At 43.1% G+C, this 18,530-nt stretch overlaps 1 protein-coding gene across 2 annotated transcripts in view; it reads right to left on the bottom strand.

Moving 5' to 3' along the window:
- The window catches only part of LOC126163058 (juvenile hormone esterase-like), a 285,106-nt gene that overhangs the window by 90,583 nt on the left and 175,993 nt on the right, over window positions 1–18,530 (bottom strand). Inside the window, exons 2-5 of one of the 2 annotated variants that reach the window (XM_049919958.1) lie at window positions 17,644–17,772; window positions 14,978–15,137; window positions 13,547–13,732; window positions 9,885–10,069 (exon numbers count right to left, since the gene is read on the bottom strand). The exons of the other annotated variant lie outside the window; for it this stretch is intronic. Coding sequence (XP_049775915.1) covers window positions 9,885–10,069; window positions 13,547–13,732; window positions 14,978–15,137; window positions 17,644–17,772 — 660 coding nt within the window. The remainder of the gene's footprint in view (window positions 1–9,884; window positions 10,070–13,546; window positions 13,733–14,977; window positions 15,138–17,643; window positions 17,773–18,530) is intronic. 2 annotated transcript variants of the gene reach the window in all.

The following is an 18,530-nucleotide window of genomic DNA, read 5'->3' as shown; positions in this document are numbered from 1 at the left end:
TGGGCAACCTACACAGTAGGGGCTGGATACATCACTGCTCAGTGTTGATAAGCACTACTGTTGAGAAAGCAAACATTCATTTTGATCTTGGATTTCTTCCTTTGAGCTTTTTTCATTAAGGAGACATCTCAGTGTGCCAATCCTCATTTTACTGCTTTGGTTCAGGATCATACTCAACAATCTAGGACAGGATTCATCACCTGTGATCACATGACTGAACAATTTGTCATCATTGGCAGTCCTCTGAAGAACATCATCACACATATTTCTTTGATTGCCCCTCTACGCAGTTGTGAGGGTTTTTGGCACAATTTTGGCACAAACCTTTTACATGTACAGATCTTCAGTGAAAATTTGATGTATGGTGAAAGAGTTTAGGTTTAACAGGTCACCCATCATCCTTATTGTTAAATGTCGGTATGATATCACAAGAGTATGCACATGTCTGACATATTCATTGGTTTTTGAAATTGAAGGTCTCCCTGAGCAAGGTTCATTTTCAATGTGTTGTTGGTCTTCCAAAAATGATTTGCACAAGTGAAAAACATGTGCTCTTGATAAGGAATGTTGCCCATAGGCCTGTTTCAACGTTTTGAGGATCACACTTGTGTATTCCCCAACTTTAACACAAAATTTGATTGCATAAAGTTGCTCCAAATTCCACTGTTCCATTCTTGTAACACACAACAAAAACACAACTCTCAGCACTCTGAAAAATCACATGATGGCTGTGTGGAGCTGAAACTTGGACTGACTGTCTAGAAGGGATGAACACACCAGTCTAAATGAGTAGAACAACACAGCATTGCCAGATCACTCGCAGTGTCGTCAGTCTCATTACTTTTCTCATATACCTTTTGAATGCTGCTTTATATCTTATAGACAGATAGATGTGATAGAAATAAATGTTTCTCAGTTTAATAATACTGAATAATTGGGAGACTAATATAGTGCCAAATGACATGAAAGAGACACCTACTTCCCTGTTGCTTACACAAGAATGACGTAAAAACCAGAAAAAAATATACAATTATACTTAAACTTTTGGACATTTAAAACATTTCATCTAATAGGTGTAAGAGGAGACAGAAGACAGGAAAAATAATGAAAATGTATAGATGATGTCACTTTAATACCAGATCAATACTGAGAAGAGAAGTTGATGCTATGGGAAACAGGAATACGGATAACTGTATATGCAACAAACTGTTCCCATAAATGTCTATACATACCTTATATTTCGGCACAAAGAAAGATACATGTGTACACTGTACTAGGTAGAAAGGCTGACTGGAACATTAACATGGTGGCTCGTCAGAGCAGTTAGAGTTCACAGATCATGCTTCACGTGGTCGATGTGACCTACGACCCCCCCCCCCCCCCTCCCCCTGCAGTACGCAGTATGGCCTGTGAGGCATGAGGGTAAGTCATGTGGGCATCGGAGTGGGTAGTGCAAGGTGGCAGGTGCACGACTGGAAGCTCCATCTCAGTCAGGGCAACGTGTGAAGGCACGGTGACGGGCTGCAGGTCCACATTGTAATCAGACAGCCAGCGGGGGTAGACAATGTGTCGGCCTGCCCTTGAGCAGAGGTATGGGGAGGTGTGTGGCATGAAAGCATGCCTGCCCCTAATGCAGATTGAGCATGAACGCATGAACTCTTGATGGATTGCACTCGTGGGGGAGGGACAGGCTATGCACTATCTTGACATCAAGTTCCTCATTGAGTGTTGAGTCTGCAGTGTCTATAAGGATCACAAGCACATGGTCATCGAAAGCGACAATCGACACATTGTCAACACGGTTAGGTGATACATTGCTGCACAAGTTGAAAGTTGGGGAGCAAGTCTCTCCAGTAGATGAAATGTCATCAAAACCTGCGCATGGGGTTGATGATGACATGTCTGGGAAATCTTCGAACTGTGGTGACGAATCACCAGAAGCAGAAGACCCTACCATGGGATGAGCTAACTCATCATCAGGCTTGGCAATTCATTTGGATGGTCCAATTATGATGGCAGAGGGGCGTCGGAGTCCACAAAAGCAGGCTTGAGCCTGTGTAGTGAAAAGGTTTGCGGGTGATCTTTAACCATAATGTCGAAAGTCAACTCGCCCCTCCGGAGTACTTCAACCAAGGTATGGGGGTTGCAGGGGTTGTCTAATGGAGTTGTCCCTGTGTGTAATGTGGTAGCATGTGTTGAGTGTGGTTGGCATGTAAGTATCCGACGAGGAATGACTAACAGGTGGGTGTAGCCATGCATGTCTAAAGTGGGCATGCATTTTACTAAGAAAGTCTGGGGAGGTGGGGAAAACCTTGGGTGCTTGAGGCAGGATAAGTTCCCCAAGTAGAACTGGGTTCCCACCAAACACAAATTCAGAGATGGTTCCCTGTAAGTCAGGTTTATAGTTCGAATGGAGACCAAGTAACATCCAAGGAAGCACCTCAGCCCAGAGGCAGTCATGGCACCTGAGTGCTGTTTTAAGGGTGCAGTGCCATTGTTCCACTAAACTGTTGCTTTGCAGGTGGTAGAATGTGGTATGAATTTTTTTAATACTGCAAAGGTTACATATAATAGTGAAAAGTGCAGACTCGAACTGTTGCCCCTGGTTGGTGGTGATGGTGGATGGGCAACCAAACCTAGCGATCCATGATGAGATGAATCCCTTGGCCCCAGTTTCTTCTGTGATGTTGATTAAAGGAAAAGCTTCCACCCAATGAGACATGCAGTCGATTGTGGCGAGGATATATCTGTGGCCCGCTGACAGCGGCAGAGGGCCGATAAGGTCGATATGTACATGATGAAAACGTCCTTGCAGAATGTCAAACTTGCCAAGGGGGGAAGAGGTGTGGCGTCCAATTTTGTTGCATTGGCAGGAAATGCAGCTGCGTGCCCAGGTTTGACAGTCCTGCTTAACATTTTTCCAAACAAAACACTCGGTGATGAGGCACGTGGGGTTGTGGACACCAAGGTGGGTGAGGTTTTGCAAGGTGTTGAAGGGTTGTCGGTGCACCGTGGGAGGGAGCAATGGCCACAGAGTGCCGGTAGAAGAGTTGCACCACACTTTGTCCAAAATGCCAGGGAACTTGGCTTTGGTAAACACAAGCAATGTCTGAGGATCCATGAGGAGAGCTTGAGATTCCTCATCAGAGGCCTGAAGAACGGCAAGGTCGGATAAATCGACGATGTGTGAGACAGTATTGATCTGCGAAAAGAAATCAGCGGGGATGTTTTCCATGCCTTTGATGTAGCATACATCCACAGTAAATTGATAGACCAGGTTGAAGTGGCAGACACACTGAGGGGGTGGGTCCTCAGGAGGGTTGCAGAAGGTATCCAACAGTGGTTTGTGGTCAGTAAGGATCAAGAAAGAACGGCCCTTGATGTCAGGGCAAAAGTGTTTGACTGCTTCATAGACCACCAGAAGTTCTCTATCAAAAGCAGAATATTTCTTCTGTGGTGTAGACAGTTTTTTAAAGAAGAAATGAAGGGGTGAAACCGTGTCACCTTTGCGTTGCTGTAATACTGCCCTAACTGTGATGTTGCTGGCGTCCGTAGTGATGAACAACTAGGCAGATAGATCGGGGTGGGCGAATACGACAGCATGAGCTAATGACGTCTTTAGAGCCCTGAAAGCCTCTAGCATAGGCTCAGTCCGTCGGACTGGCTTTAGACCCGATATCTGTTTGCCGGACAGCGAATCCATCAGTGGGGCCTCCACGGCGGTGGCAGAAGGTAGATGCCGGTAGTAATAATTTATACTACCCAGGAAACATCAGAGTTCTTTGTATGTAGCCCGGGGTGGAAATGACGTGATAACCTGCACGCGGGATTTGGGAGGTAGTAATCCATCTGCGGAGACAGTGTAACCCAAAAATGTCACAGAAGGCTGGTGCAATTGAAGTTTATCTTTGTTAACCTCAACACCATTGGAGTTCAAGTTCTGGAGGACCTGGGATAAATGATCTTCGTGGCTCTCAGTCGACTTGCTGAAAATGAGGATGTCATCCAGGTATGCAAATCAGAACTTGAACTGTCGTAAGATTGAGTCAATGAAACATTGCCACGTTTGTGCTGCATTCTTTAAGCTGAATGGCATGAAGGTGTATTGGAACAAACTGAGCAGCATGATGATAGCAGTCTTTGGAATGTCTTCCGGTCCTATGGGAATCTAGTGATAGGCACGTTTACAGTCAATCACACTGAATATTAAGACACCCGATAACATATGGGTGAAATAGTTTATGTTTGGCACTGGGTAATTGTCCATGACGGTATGAGCGTTTAAGCGTCTGTAATCACCAGACATTCGAAAAGAATCGTTGTGTTTGGTGACGAGGTGAATCAGTGAAGACCAATTTCTGTCTGATAGCTGTAGAATGCCTGCCTCCAGAAGTTCATTAATTTGCTGCCAGGCCGCACACAACTTAATGGGGTTAAGGCGTCTAACCTTGTGCCTAATAGGAGGGCTGTCAGTGGTAATTATCTTGAGTGGCATTCTGTCAGCGACAGAAGAGACTGAGAACTGCACACAGGGTTGAGTAATGTCCTGACGTGACGTTTTGGGATGAGTGGGGCGCGATGGGGCGTAGCCATAAACACGAATGTGAAAAGGCAGCACGAAAGTCACATGCTATTACATGAGCACAGTGTGCACTTGTTTGGAGAGGTCGACTGCGAGCACAGCAAAGAGCAGATTGGGACGCGCAGCAACTGTCTGTTGTTAGCTTTGCGTTGAGTAACCAGCGCGGGTGAGAGAGGTGTTGGTGTTGTGCGGGGAATGGCGATGGCCACCGAATCGTATGGTTGGCATGTGAGAGAGGGTGAATGTTTACCAACATGTGGGGTGGCTGCCTGCATAAAGGGCGTGTTCACATCACACATGCGACTGACATTAGAAGCACTGTTTGAAACACATGAGACTGCATGTAGCGGGCTTGTGGTGGGTGCCGAGATCACTGAATGAGAATCGTCACATGCAATGAATGTTTCTGAACTAACCTGATGAGTGTCTGTGCTGGTGTCATCTGATGAAGGTTGATCAGTTGAAGGAACTGTGGACTGCAGTTGCAGCAGTGAGGTATGAGCCACGGTGATCTCGTCAAAAGTGTGAGCCATTGTGTTGTTTCAACTCATCGTTTTGCCGATGGAGTCACGCTGCTGCAGCATACTCTGACAGTAGATTAGTGATGCAGGTCACAATTTTGTCTGCAAGGGTGGAGCACTTGCAAACCAAATCACATGTCGCAACAGAAATGGAATGATGAGCATAAGTGCCTGAGCACGGTATCAGAGTGACAGTAGGGTGGTGTAGCACTGAACCTTGGACTATGTTTGGGGTGAGTTTGTAATGGGACAAGAAATCCATACCGAGAATTGGTTCATCAATGTCAGCGATGCAAAAAGTCCACGGGAAACGTAGAGAAGGAGATACATGTACCATAACTTCAGCAGAGCCAACAGTTTGTGATGTTGATGTGTTGACAGTGCATAGAAGCGACTTTATCAGTGAAAAAATGGGAGGAGCCAACAATGTTGGTATGATGGACACATCAGCACCTGTGTCAACTAGAAAAACAAGCCATGACAAAATGTTGGTCACATATAAATGAATGCTCAGCCGAGAGGGTGAGTGGACGGAGCGCAATGTTTGAGGATGCATGTGAAGTTCCCCACAGGACTCGCTGTCTTTTAGATCCTGCGGTCAGCATTTGGGTGCTGGCAAGATAATCTGCACTTCTTGGCCTCATCCCTGAAAATCTTGTGGTAGCAACAGTATTGATGAGCTGGATGTGGTGGTGGCGGTGATTGTGACAGCGGTGGAGATTTGTCCTCACTGATCTGTTCTGGAATATAAACTGGGACATATGGTGCATGTGCGATTCTTGAGTGCTTGGAAAGAGGAGAGAGTGAACAAGTACGGCCATTGGTGTAGATGGTGTGGAGGTGGAACAAGCCCTGCCTCTGCCCACAGATGGCCAGTAAACAGGTGGCGTAGTGCCAACCAGTGGTGAGAGGTGTGCTAGTTGTTTCTGTCACAGTAGCGCATACAGCTGATCTGCAATGTGAAGGCGAGAGCCGATAAACTCGAAGGAGTGGAGGTGTAGAGGTGGAACAAGCCCTGCCTCTGCCCACAGATGGCCAGTAAACAGGTGGCGTAGTGCCAACCAGTGGTAAGAGGTGTGCTAGTTGTTTCTGTCACAGTAGCGCATACAGCTGATCTGCAATGTGAAGGCGAGAGCCGATAGACTCGAAGGAGTGCAGTAGAAGGTGTATCTGCAGGTTGGTAGGTAACTTGGCAGACCATACGACCCACAGGGTAATGTCCGGCAGCATGTGTTCACTGAGAAGTAGCCAAAGGTGACGCCAGAGTTGTGACCGTGTGTGGTCCCCCAAGTGTTCCTCGTACAGGATCTTGATTATTAATTCCTGTGGCAAGTAGGTGAGTCAGCCCAATATTGTCTTCTTGGCAAACTCGTATTTTGGGGGCAGTGTTGGCAAAAGGAGGAGGTCACAAATTAAATCTGAGTGGTCATGGAGGTGCGTGACGAGACATAGAAACTTAGAGTTGTTGTCGGTTCCACAAGTGCAAACCGTGAAATGGGGTTGTCCTTGTATAAAGGAGGTAGCTTTGGCAGACTGTTTGGGGGGGGGGGGAGGAGGTGGGTATGAGGGTGGCTTTGGCGTATCTTGGAAGGCCTGCTGTCCCATGGTAGGATAGGCTGTCCTGTAACCCGGCACTACTGGTGAGGGCGTGTTACTAGCAAACACGTCCCAAACAACAGCTGGTTGCAATGTCCCTGATGAGTCATGGAAGCATGACATGGCAGGTATGGTCGGTAACGTGGGAACGAACAGATGAGTGGCACGTGAGGTAGGCCCGTAAACTGGACTGAAGGTTAAAGGCACAGTACTTAAATTGTCCACCTCAGAAATGATGCGGAAGTCCAGCACGGCAGGCGCAGACGGTACTACGGAAGGAGCGAGTGGCTGTATGGTCAGAATCAGGACCCCCCCATGAGTGAGGGGGGGCGGGTTGGGGGGGGGGGGGGTTGGCACTTGGTGTGGCAACAGGGAGAGTTTTCTGTGCACATCGGAAATGCACCCCATGTGGTAGGACCATAAATCACTGGTGAAACCTGCTGGCAGTCACATTGTTGTGGTACAACATTCCTGGATGGCAAAGTGCTGTTGGGTGTGCTAGAACCCACGTGGTCGAGAAACTGAGCAACAAATCTGGTGGTTAAGCCTGGCGAACTTGATGTATAAAAATGTCCATTATTAAATTGTGAGTAAGGCAAATCTTGCATAACTTGATAGCAGTTGACCACATTTGCGTTTTGCACGAATGGCAGTGTTGCACATAGCACTACAGTAACCGACGTTGCGGCGCATACAGGATCAAAGCATATGTGCGAATTTGGGTCCCTTTGAATACTACATGAGCGATCGATCCTTAAACGATTCTGGAAATCATCCACTTCACCTTTCACATGTTGGTGTGCACAGTCCTGTGACACAAAACCTGAGTCCATTGTTTGAGGTAACGGCGTAACACTTGGCCGTTGTACAGCTGCATTAGTTTGAGGTTAAATTCGTTGGAGATTGCGAATCACTGTCCGTTAGTGGTGAAACAAACATTGGCTGGGGATTGGAGTGGCCTGGTAGTAGTAGCTGAGCCTCCAAATCCTTGTATAAAATGTTGGGTGAGGCAGCCATGGCATCAAACATAAAACCTGTTGATTCCACGTGACTGGCACGGAATTCGCGGAAGATGTAGATCACGTCAGGGTCACCAATATGGGAAACAGGAATACAGATAACTGTATATGCAACAAACTGTTCACATAAATGTCTATACATACATATATTTCAGCACAAAGAAAGATACATGTGTACACTGTACAAGGTACAAAGGCTGACTGGAACATTAACATGGTGGCTCATCAAAGCAGTTAGAGTTCAAAGATCATGCTTTACATGGTTGATGTGACCTATCGACACCACAAGGCTAACAATGATAACAATGATCTGAATTCCAGAAACTAGATGGAAGAAATATATTAGTATGTTGTATGGTAACTCAGAATCTGAAGGGAAATAAATAAACATATGTAATAAATTTCAGTTTGAACAGCTATCATGTGTAATCTTCAGACTGTTATGGTCAGTGTGGTGCCCACAATTGAGTGGTTATTAGTGCCCATGTATGACAAAGTAAAAAGGCACAGCAAGAAAACCAAGTTATAAAAATGTCAGTAAAGCAGAATACTAATATATTTATAAACTAATTAGAGGAACAGTGATGGGAATTGGAATGGCTCACTCCTACCCTTGCATATTTAGGGAATGCTTGTATACTGTGTTTTAAGAGTCTGAGTACTTTCATTCTTGTTTCAAATACAACATTGACTTTTTGGACCCATGATGGGCTTGAACGTCCCTCATTGATTCATGGGACTACTCAGCACCTTCTTCATCAGAATTTACATACTCTGAAGAATCCACTAACATTTCATCTCTATGGTAGACATTTCAGTACTGTTGCTCATATTATTTTCGCCAACAAACAATATATTTATTTTGTCAGCTGTCATTCATTCTGCATGAGTCATGTCCTGCACAAACGTAAACTTAAGAGGAGATAACTTAATGTGAAGAAAATATTAGTTTCCCAAAATCACCTGATACAGTAACAGATTCCTCAAGACATTTTGGCACAAATCAACATCAAAAGTAGTACACAAAAATTTGACAAATATGTCCTTATTTTCGACACTGTACTAGACTGGCACAATTAATTAGCTTTTATTTCAACAACATGATTTCTTTAAACCTAGATCTAAAGTGAAATCGACATTGCCCATATCCTCCTCAATCCTTCCTCAATAGCCCTTACTCCTTTGCTGATCCTCTAGTCTCTGAAACAAGACTGAAAGGCCTTGGAACATTTGAAAACATACTTTGCTGCCATATAATTATCTACCATACAGTTAATCCTATCACAATAGGGCTCATTTCACATTCCAAATGCCACATACTATAACTGCACAATCAAAGGAAATGTAAACTGAGGTAGTGCACCATCTGAATTGTAAATTACACACAATATTCTATATTAGATTGGTCATCGCCCTGGCATGCTCCTGTAATCCAGCTACTAGGAGGCCAGGTGTAGTGGATGGTATGAGGGCGGGAGAACTGGTGCTCAGTTTCCCATGTCGATCCAGCGTCCGCACTAAGCTCGCCATCAATATGGTCACTATGGAGGAGTCCGCAATGACCAGGTTGGCTAAGGAGGGGTGTACCAGGCAAGGGAGGAAACTCAGCAGCCAAAAGTCCCCGTGGTGAGCAGTAGTGGGGACAGTGCTGGTGAGTGGGGGCTGGGTGACAGCCCGTCCAATACGATCAAACCTACATCTAATTTTTTTTTTTTTGTCTTTTAAAATTATTTTCACGAGTTCTAATTGGCAAGAAAAACAGCCCACAAAAATTGTTTTCCATTGTTATTGCCCCTACATCCAGTTGGTGGACACACTCTTGGAATATCAAGCCAGGTATCTAGTTACTTGCAGCAGCTCTCGGGCTGTTTAGACATCGTGCCCAAGCACCAGTGCTCTTGATCTCTGTATATATGGCAACTTTCAAACCTTCAAACCTCCCCACCCCCCCCCCCCCCCCCCCCCCCCCCCCCCCCCCCACACACACACAGGATCATCATTTCCCTCTGAATTGATGAAGAATGTGTACTTTTCATATATATACAGCAATTAGAAAAAATGCAGTTAACTGGATGATTAACAATAATTTTAAAAAATAAATTAAATTAATTTATAATACTCTGTTTTATGATCTCTGACATTAATTAGGCAATATGCTACACTTACCACAAATCCTCCTAGAGTATCAGCAATTTCTTGAGCATCTTTGCTTTTCAGACATTTAACTATTTCCTGTGAAGTTTCGTCAGGGCAGTTTAGTAATCTTGCTTGCTTTTGTGCCTGTTGCAATGGATCCTTAATTACTATGGACTGAACAGCACCACTCATTGCAATTCCTCGATGGAACAAACCTGTAAAGAATCAAAATGCTGTAAAAGTATGTATCAGACTTTAAATAAACATGCAAGAAAACTAATTGTCATGGTATTGCAAAATGAAAAAGAACATAACATATAATTAATATGGTTTCAGCCTAAAATATATTATACAGATGGTGATTTCTTATGAAGTTACCACATCTCCCAAATGTGCCATGCAACAAGTATCAATAATTTATCAACAATTTATTGCCACTGCAGTTTTTTTTAAAAGCATTCACAGGAGAAGAGAACATTACCTTATAGTGCACACTTTTACTTTACTGTATTCGAAGAACTGCCATTATTTCCAGGCAGCACAATTATTCATTTGAGTTATGTCTGCTTCTACATGGAGACTCGGTAATTTTATAGCTAATTCAGTGAAGTAACAATATAATTTCCTTGTAAAATGAAACCTTGTAAGCACAACATCCACTAGATATATTTCAATTACATGGAGATTGTCCTAGCAGTTACTGACTTTCATGTTCTACCTCGATGTGTACCTTAACTTGTTTTACAAACGTAAAGTATTATGGCAGTGATGTATTTTTTCTTTGTATGTTGTGAATTTATTGATACTTACATGTGACATCTTTGGCATGCATTTTTACCTTTGATGTACCTCATTAATTCAGTTTTTTGCTAATTTCTGTACTGAACAGCCTCGTATGGTTTTGTGTGTGAGCAAACGGGGTTTCTGGACATTTAAAGGCTATGTGCCGTAATTTAAGTGGGGTACCTGTCTAACCCATGTAATTGGTGACATCAGTTATGAACTTCAGTGATGTCCTGCAACTGATATCCTCAGAAAATGGTTAAATATGTTCCAAGACAGTGGGTGATGACAACAGGCTGTTTCTCACCATCATAGACAAAATCAACAGCCTTCATAACGACGTCTGAGTATTTGAACTTACTTTCCCTTTGACTCAGAATGTGAAGATATGCAGTGCAATGAATATCATGCTAATTCTGCAGTGACTGTATCCAAACAGGCTGTAGTGAACATTCCCACTAATTGTTAAACCAAACTTTTAAAAAAATCTGTCAGTCTCAGTAAATTCTTCCATGGCACAATCACATTTAATGCTTAACTCTATAACAGTGCCATGAACACAAGCAACATAACCAGTTACATTCCATGGTGCAGTGAATTTTCACATCAAAGCCAAGGCTGTGATTATATCAGACTAAAGAACTTTAGTGATACCAGTGATTGAAATTTGGAGCAATGAACTATCAGTCTGCCAGCTCCAGCAGTCCACATGTACCACAACTGCAATTGCAGGCTCTGCTGTTCATTCCCACCCAACCACAAACTTGGTTCTCACTCATGGAGAACATATTCCATCAACAACAAGTGACCAATGACCATAAACAATTTATTTTGGTAACAGGTAATTTTGACCATGAAATCACAGTGTTAGTTTTGGACATTGTTGTCCACTGGCCATTGAATCAAGCTTACAACAAACTAAAGGTGACTTTATTTCTCACTATACAAAATCTGCTGACCTCAGGATCAAACAGGTGATATACCAAGAAAAGTGTGGTGGCAAAACACGTTGGAGACCTGGTAAGATCTGTGTAATTTAGCAGGCAGTACCACAGGTTCCGATGATTTGTTGCTACACATTTGGCAGCAACAACTACCAGCACAAGTGTGAACAGCATTGTTAGTACTTGGCAATAAGTCCCCTGACAAACTGCCACAGATTGACGATGGGTCTACGTACTGCTCAAGTTGCTGCTCCAATTGCCATGGCAGCATCAGTGGACCAGTCGGCTGAATGCAACTGATGCCTGCTGAGGCTCCCCCCACTCCCACTGACAGAGAAGTTACCAACACTACAATCCCTGCTGAAACCAGCAGATTACCAGCAACTGAGACATCTTGTTGGTATGATAAATTTTTACCATCATTATCTCCTGGCAACAGTGGCTGTACAGACACATCTCACAGGTGTGTTTGCAGGCCTTGCACCACAGGATGGTGACCTGTTAAAAGGTCTCCCAAAATGGGCAAGATGTTCCACTTAAGCCATCCAGTGCTGCTCACTCATCCAGTGTCTCATGCTCACCTGTCTATATCAACAACATGAGTCAGTCAGAAATCAGTGTAGTGTTCCAGCAACAGGTGGGCCAACACTAGCAACCACTCCAAAAAGTTGCAGCCTGCCCAAAAAAAGTGGAATGCATGTGATAGAGAACTCTTGGCAATTTATGTGACTGTCAGATAGTTTCATCCTGCAAGTGAAGCTCACCCAGTCACTACTTTAACAAACCAGAAGCCAATTACTTCCACGTTTGACTACATTAGTGACAAGATCCCATCCAGAAAGTTCTAGTGCACTGAGTTCATAAACTGGTTCAACACAGACATTCTGAAAATTTAGTGGCTGACTGCTGGTCTCATATCTGTTCTGTGGCACAGACTATAGACTACACAGAGTTTTATACGAAACAGGCTATGGAGCGACTGTTATGACAGCTGTTGAATACTCCATCTATCAATCTGCATCTCACTCAGATTCCTGTTCCCAGTTTAAAGTTTAAGCTGTGGTCTGTTGGGCTGCTTCAGTTGCCACCTCCATGTCACAGCCAGTCAGGGTCAGTAGTTTGATTCCATCATGTTCAAGCACCTAGCCAAACAGTGCAGTTTCTAATGGCACCACACAACTAGGTGTGACCCACTACTAATGGTATGGTTGTGCAGCAGCACAGAACTTTAAAGGCATCACTAGTGTGTCACCAAAAGAAGTGGACTGAAGTGCTTTCCATACCTCTCTTAGGATTCTGAAACACATTCAAACCTGACTTGACGTACCTGTGGCTGAAATGGTATACAGTGAGCCTCTGTGCATTCCAGCAGACTACTTAGTGGCAGCACTGCTACCTGCAATGGCAGAACTGCCACCGGCAACCATCAGGTGTTTGTGCTCAAAGATTTGCACAAACGTGCACATGTAATGCTGCATATGGACTCTGTACACTGTACACACTGTACACTGGTCCTTTCCCAGTGTTGTACATCTTGTAATTATCGAATATGTGCATATGACCTCACTTTGCCATAAACTTGTAAATTCAGCTCATTGCTAACTTCCATACCAAATGGTCTTGGTCTTAGTGTGTGAATACAAGTTACTTATTTACATTTAAGGGCTGTATACCATTATTTATGTGGCTTTGTTATGTGATAGAATTTACAGAATATCATGTGTGAATGAACGGATGAATTAATAAGATTCTAAAAAAAAATTGTAGACAGACATATAAAAATGCCTCTAGGCCACAGTTAGCAACCTAGAAGTATATTTATCTGTATGGGATGATGGGTATTTTTCTGTCACCTTATTACACAAGCAATTTCTAGTGACGAAAGGCTAAATGATAATATTACTACTAAGACAATATTTCAAACAGTATTATCACTAAAGTAATGTTTAAAACTGGGTGAGGTACCTTTAGACATTGGAGAAAGCATGTGCAAGTAGACACTAACTCCACCAGCACTGTACCCTGAAATTGTGACGCTGTTTGGATCTCCACCAAAGGAAGCAATGTTTTGCTGCACCCATCGAAGAGCCTGTATCTGATCCTTGAATCCGTTGTTTCCAGGAAGGACAGAGTCTCCAGTACTCAAGAAACCTGAAAGTACATCATGATTTTATTGCCATTGTGGTAAATAGGGTACAGAGAAAATAATTAAAACAGTCTAAAATGTTGCATTAAATATTTCAAAATTTTCACAGATAATGGGAATTACCAATAAAATTGTTAAAGTTGTTGACTAACTGTGACATGATAATATAGTTGCTGTTGCAAAAATGAACTCTTGGTGACATCTTCTGTTGAAGTTATATATTTACACGTTTTTCTTAATTTTAGTTTTAAATACATAAGAGATGACCAGGGAAAGCACTCCAGCATATCCTGCATTTTCACAATCACCATGAACTAAACTTCCACTAACCTGTTTTCCCCGTGCCTCACCTTACCTTTCCCTTTATCTTCCGTTGTTGTCCACACCATTCCTTACCCTTCTTCCAGATTGTGTACTGCCTTCTCCCATTGTGTCCTCCCCCCTCCCCCAGTCCACCCTATGCCATGTGCACCCTCTCCCCCCCTCCCCCCTCTGTCTGTCTGTCTGTCTCTCTCTCTCTCTCTCTCTCTCTCTCTCTCTCTCTCTCTCTCTCCCTCCTCTCCTCCTCCCGCCCCCCCCCCCTCTCTCTCTCTCTCTCTCTCTCTCTCTCTCTCACACACACACACACACACACACACACACACACACACACACACACACACACTCTATCTATCTATCTCTTTCCCTCCCCGCTCCTCTCCCTCCCTCCCTTCCTTGCTCCCTCTCTCCCTCCCTCCCTCTCTCTCTCCCTCCCTCTCTTTTCCCCCTCTCCCACTTTTTTTTATATCACTTATATGCTCTACCCCCTCAGTACATCATTCATCTTGTGCAGCTGCTGAGTCATCTGTATTTCATACTCCTGCTTCCACTGCCCTGCTACCCCCTCCTTGTTTTGTGCATCCTTCCCTACCACATCCCACATTCATCAGCCCAGGTAACTGCTTTCAGTAATCAATAATCAGTGTCTCTACAGCTGCAGTAGTATGTGTTTGTTTGTCTGTGTGAATGATGTGTGTACTTTCTACTATAAAATGAGCCACAGCTTGAAAGCCAGTGAATACTGTTTTCTGTAATGTTACCCTATTTGCCACTCATCAATCTGCTATAGGCAAGTGGTTCTTTTCAATTATCTTATGTATGTGCAATTTATGTTAAAAAGGTAGTATTACTACAATACTTGCTGTGCTTGGGTCTAAATGTGGAAAAAAATGAGATGAAATCTAAAATGACCACATGTTAAATGTACATACCTAGAGCACCAAGCCTGTAGTTAACAGTGACTAGAACAATATCCTCATCCATGAGGTACTGAGGGCCAAACAGGTCACTGCTCCCTCTCATGCTGTAGAAAGCTCCAGGGTGGAAGAAGATCAGCACAGGTCTCCCAGTATTTTGTCTGCCTTCAGGCAGCTGAAATGGTTTACAAGAGAATTTATTAATGGTATTTCTTAGTCAGTGGCAGAATTTGCACTCAAACAATAACTTCCATAAATCCCATCATGATGTGGACTCTTCTGAGGTGTGGAATGAGTCAAGACTGAACTGTGTGTTTGTGGTAAATTAAAACTCATATCTGACCAGGAATCAAATTCATACACTGATGGTTATTAAGTTGTTCATCAATATCTCAAAATTTTTGTATGTTCTAATCCTTCAGTAGCCCCAATGGGTCATACTCCGATGAGCCAAAATATGGTATTATAACTATCTGCTTAATAACACTTTTGGGTCGCAATCCAATAATAACCCCACATGGCATGGATTTGACAATTCCAGTGTAGGTTTCTGGAGGTATATAGCACCAGATGTCTATTCACAGTTCACACGAGCCGAAAAAATTATGGACTGATGGTTTGTGGGTGTGAAGTTGGCACCAAATAGCTCTGTAATGTGTTCCATTGGGTCCACATCAGGTGAATTTGGTGACCAAGGCATCAACTTGAGTTCGCTATCACACTCCTCACACTCCTGTAGTTTGATTCTTGCATTATGATATGGACAGCTATCCTGCCTGGAGATGCCATTGCTGTCAGGAAGACATCAAGTATGGAGGTATGCAGATGGTTCACAAAATATTTGTGTAGTCCTCGACTGTCATGGTACCTTCAATTACTACCACAGGTCCATGGAGCCCCAGTTAAACATCCCCCCCCCCCCCTTTCATAACATATTACTATTCCCACTGCCCTGCGTCCACAGCACAGTGTATGTTTTGATGTTTTGAGCAACCTTTTATCTGAAACTTCCTGGCAGATTAAAACTGTGTGCCCGACCGAGACTCGAACTCGGGACCTTTGCCTTTCCCGGGCAAGCGCTCTACCATCTGAGCTACCAAAGCACGACTCACGCCCGGTACTCACAGCTTTACTTCTGCCAGTACCTCGTCTCCTACCTTCCAAACTTTACAGAACCTCTCCTGCGAACCTTGCAGAGCGCTTGGTAGAGCGCTTGCCCGCGAAAGGCAAAGGTCCCGAGTTCGAGTCTCAGTCGGGCACACAGTTTTAATCTGCCAGGAAGTTTCATATCAGTGCACACTCCACTGCAGAGTGAAAATCTCATTCTGGAACCTTTTATCTGGATGACAGCACATCTGTATGTGACCATGACCTGGTGTGACTATAAACATGAATCATCTGACCAGTGCACATTTCTATTGGTCTGCAGTCCAGTCTTGATGATTCCATGCAAATTGTAATTGATTATGTCAGTGGGTCAAAATGCAAAGAGGTAGGGGTTGTCTACGGCAGAAACGTAAGTTTGACAATGTGCACTGAACAGTGTGTATTGGAACATTGTTGTCAGATCTGTCACAGATTGCCTTGTATACAAGGCAGGCAATCTTCCATCCTCCACACTCTGTGATGATGAAATGTGGACAGTCAACTTATTGTTGCCTAGTCGTCACCCTCAACCACTTTCTATAGATGCTCATGACAGTAGTACATGGACAGCTGACTAGCTACAATGTTTCCAAGATGGCCATTCCCAAGTACTGGGCTGTAACTCTCTGCCCTGTGTCAAAGTCACTTAAGCCAACAGATTTCTCCATTTCTGGCCAATAGCATCTCTAGAATGATTCCTCACTTGTCTCTGCTCTGCTCAAATATTGTCCTTGTCATGTCATGTGCCCACAACACCACCAGGCAAAATCAGTGTTACGATGGGCATCAGTCATACTGCCATCTGCATCTTGGGGTGGAAGATGTAAGTTGGGATGACTATCTTAAGGGGCATGAAATATTTACTATGCCAGTTTTATTCTGCCCATCTTGTATAAAAACATGCTTTGATATCTTATGATACATTAGATTTTTCTGACACACATGGCATGACGCTTACTACTCTATTTTATGATTACTTAATTAAACTCTTTAGAAGTCAGGGGTGAGATGTTTTCTTATGCTATTGATTGTATGCTTTTAAAGCCAAATATGTTATTTTTAGCAAAAATTTGCTTTTTATGTGAATATTATTAGTACTAAAGCTGTTGCTTGTATATATAAGTGTCAAGTTAATGACTATCTTTTGAACATATGGAAATTGTAAGAGTTATGTGAAGCTATTCTGGTATGATTTTACTACTCGAACTACAGCATGCGCTGATGGCTGAGAGGTTACAGATTAGACACCCATCCTGACAACTCAGTACATACTATTGTGATAATTAAACACTTCCTTCATAACTGGGTATTGTATGCATTGTATAATTGGTGATATATTGTGACACACATTTCTGCTAAACTATTGCAGAAGTTATATAAGAAAGAGAAAATTTAACATATGCTAGCTATATTTAATGCAAAATACATCAGATAGTTACAGAAGTTACTGAAAGTTTGTATGATTGTTTCCTGAAACCACACCGAAACAGTTTGGAGTTAATTATAAGGTGGTTTTTTTTTTTTTTTTTACTTACTTTGGTTGTATACACATTGAGAAACAGGCAGTCTTCTGAGGTACCATTTGCACTCTCTGCATTTGGGCACCATGCTCCATCTTCTGTAGCATTTATAATATCATTCCAAGGCTGTGGAGGTGATGGAGGCTGTAAAATCAATGCTCTGCTTTCATAATTGGTCTTATATCAAGCCAAGTAATTAAGAAGTAAAGATAACAACCAAATAAAAAGTAAATGTATTGAATCATTGCTAGGAACATAAAGAAGGCTGAGAACTGTGTAGTGGCCTTCAAACAAATCCTTCTTTAGAGTGAGATTGCATGCATGTGAACACATACATGTGTGCATGCCCCCCCCCCCCCCCTCCACACACACACACACACACACACACACACACACACACACACAGTTTTTCCTTACAGAAGTATTTGCCATGGATGCTGTGTAGTGCTGCAGTGTAATTAGCTTGAGTGCTAGAGCTTAATCCTCGTGCATTCTTTTTAGGAGATCACCTGAAATACCTAATTTCTGAAGAAGAAATTTCTGATGTTATTAACATGTAGTGGAGAATACAAGATGGAAAAACTTTAAAATAATGAGCCAGAATTGCTGAACAATATTCATCTTCAGGGCATACAATTCAGTGCTACAGATAGGCACACACAAAAAAACATGACATTATCCTAGCTTTCAGAACTATTAATCCTTTCCTCAAGGAGGAGAAAGGAATGGGTTGGGGATGATAAGAAAGGAAGGGTAGGACAAGAGGGAGCCACCTGTTTTGGGATTGAGGGGAGACAAAATCTTATGGGTGGGAATTAGCTGGACACCATGTCATGAATCCTTGCCTATTGTAGAACCAGACATATGTTTCAAATATTTAGGAAGCCATCCAGAGTTATTTA

The sequence above is a fragment of the Schistocerca cancellata genome, chromosome 2, assembly GCF_023864275.1.
Source record: "Schistocerca cancellata isolate TAMUIC-IGC-003103 chromosome 2, iqSchCanc2.1, whole genome shotgun sequence".
Taxonomy (NCBI): domain Eukaryota; kingdom Metazoa; phylum Arthropoda; class Insecta; order Orthoptera; family Acrididae; genus Schistocerca; species Schistocerca cancellata.
The sequence above is the reverse complement of the archived record's forward strand: the minus strand, read 5'-3'. Positions and strand labels throughout refer to the sequence as shown.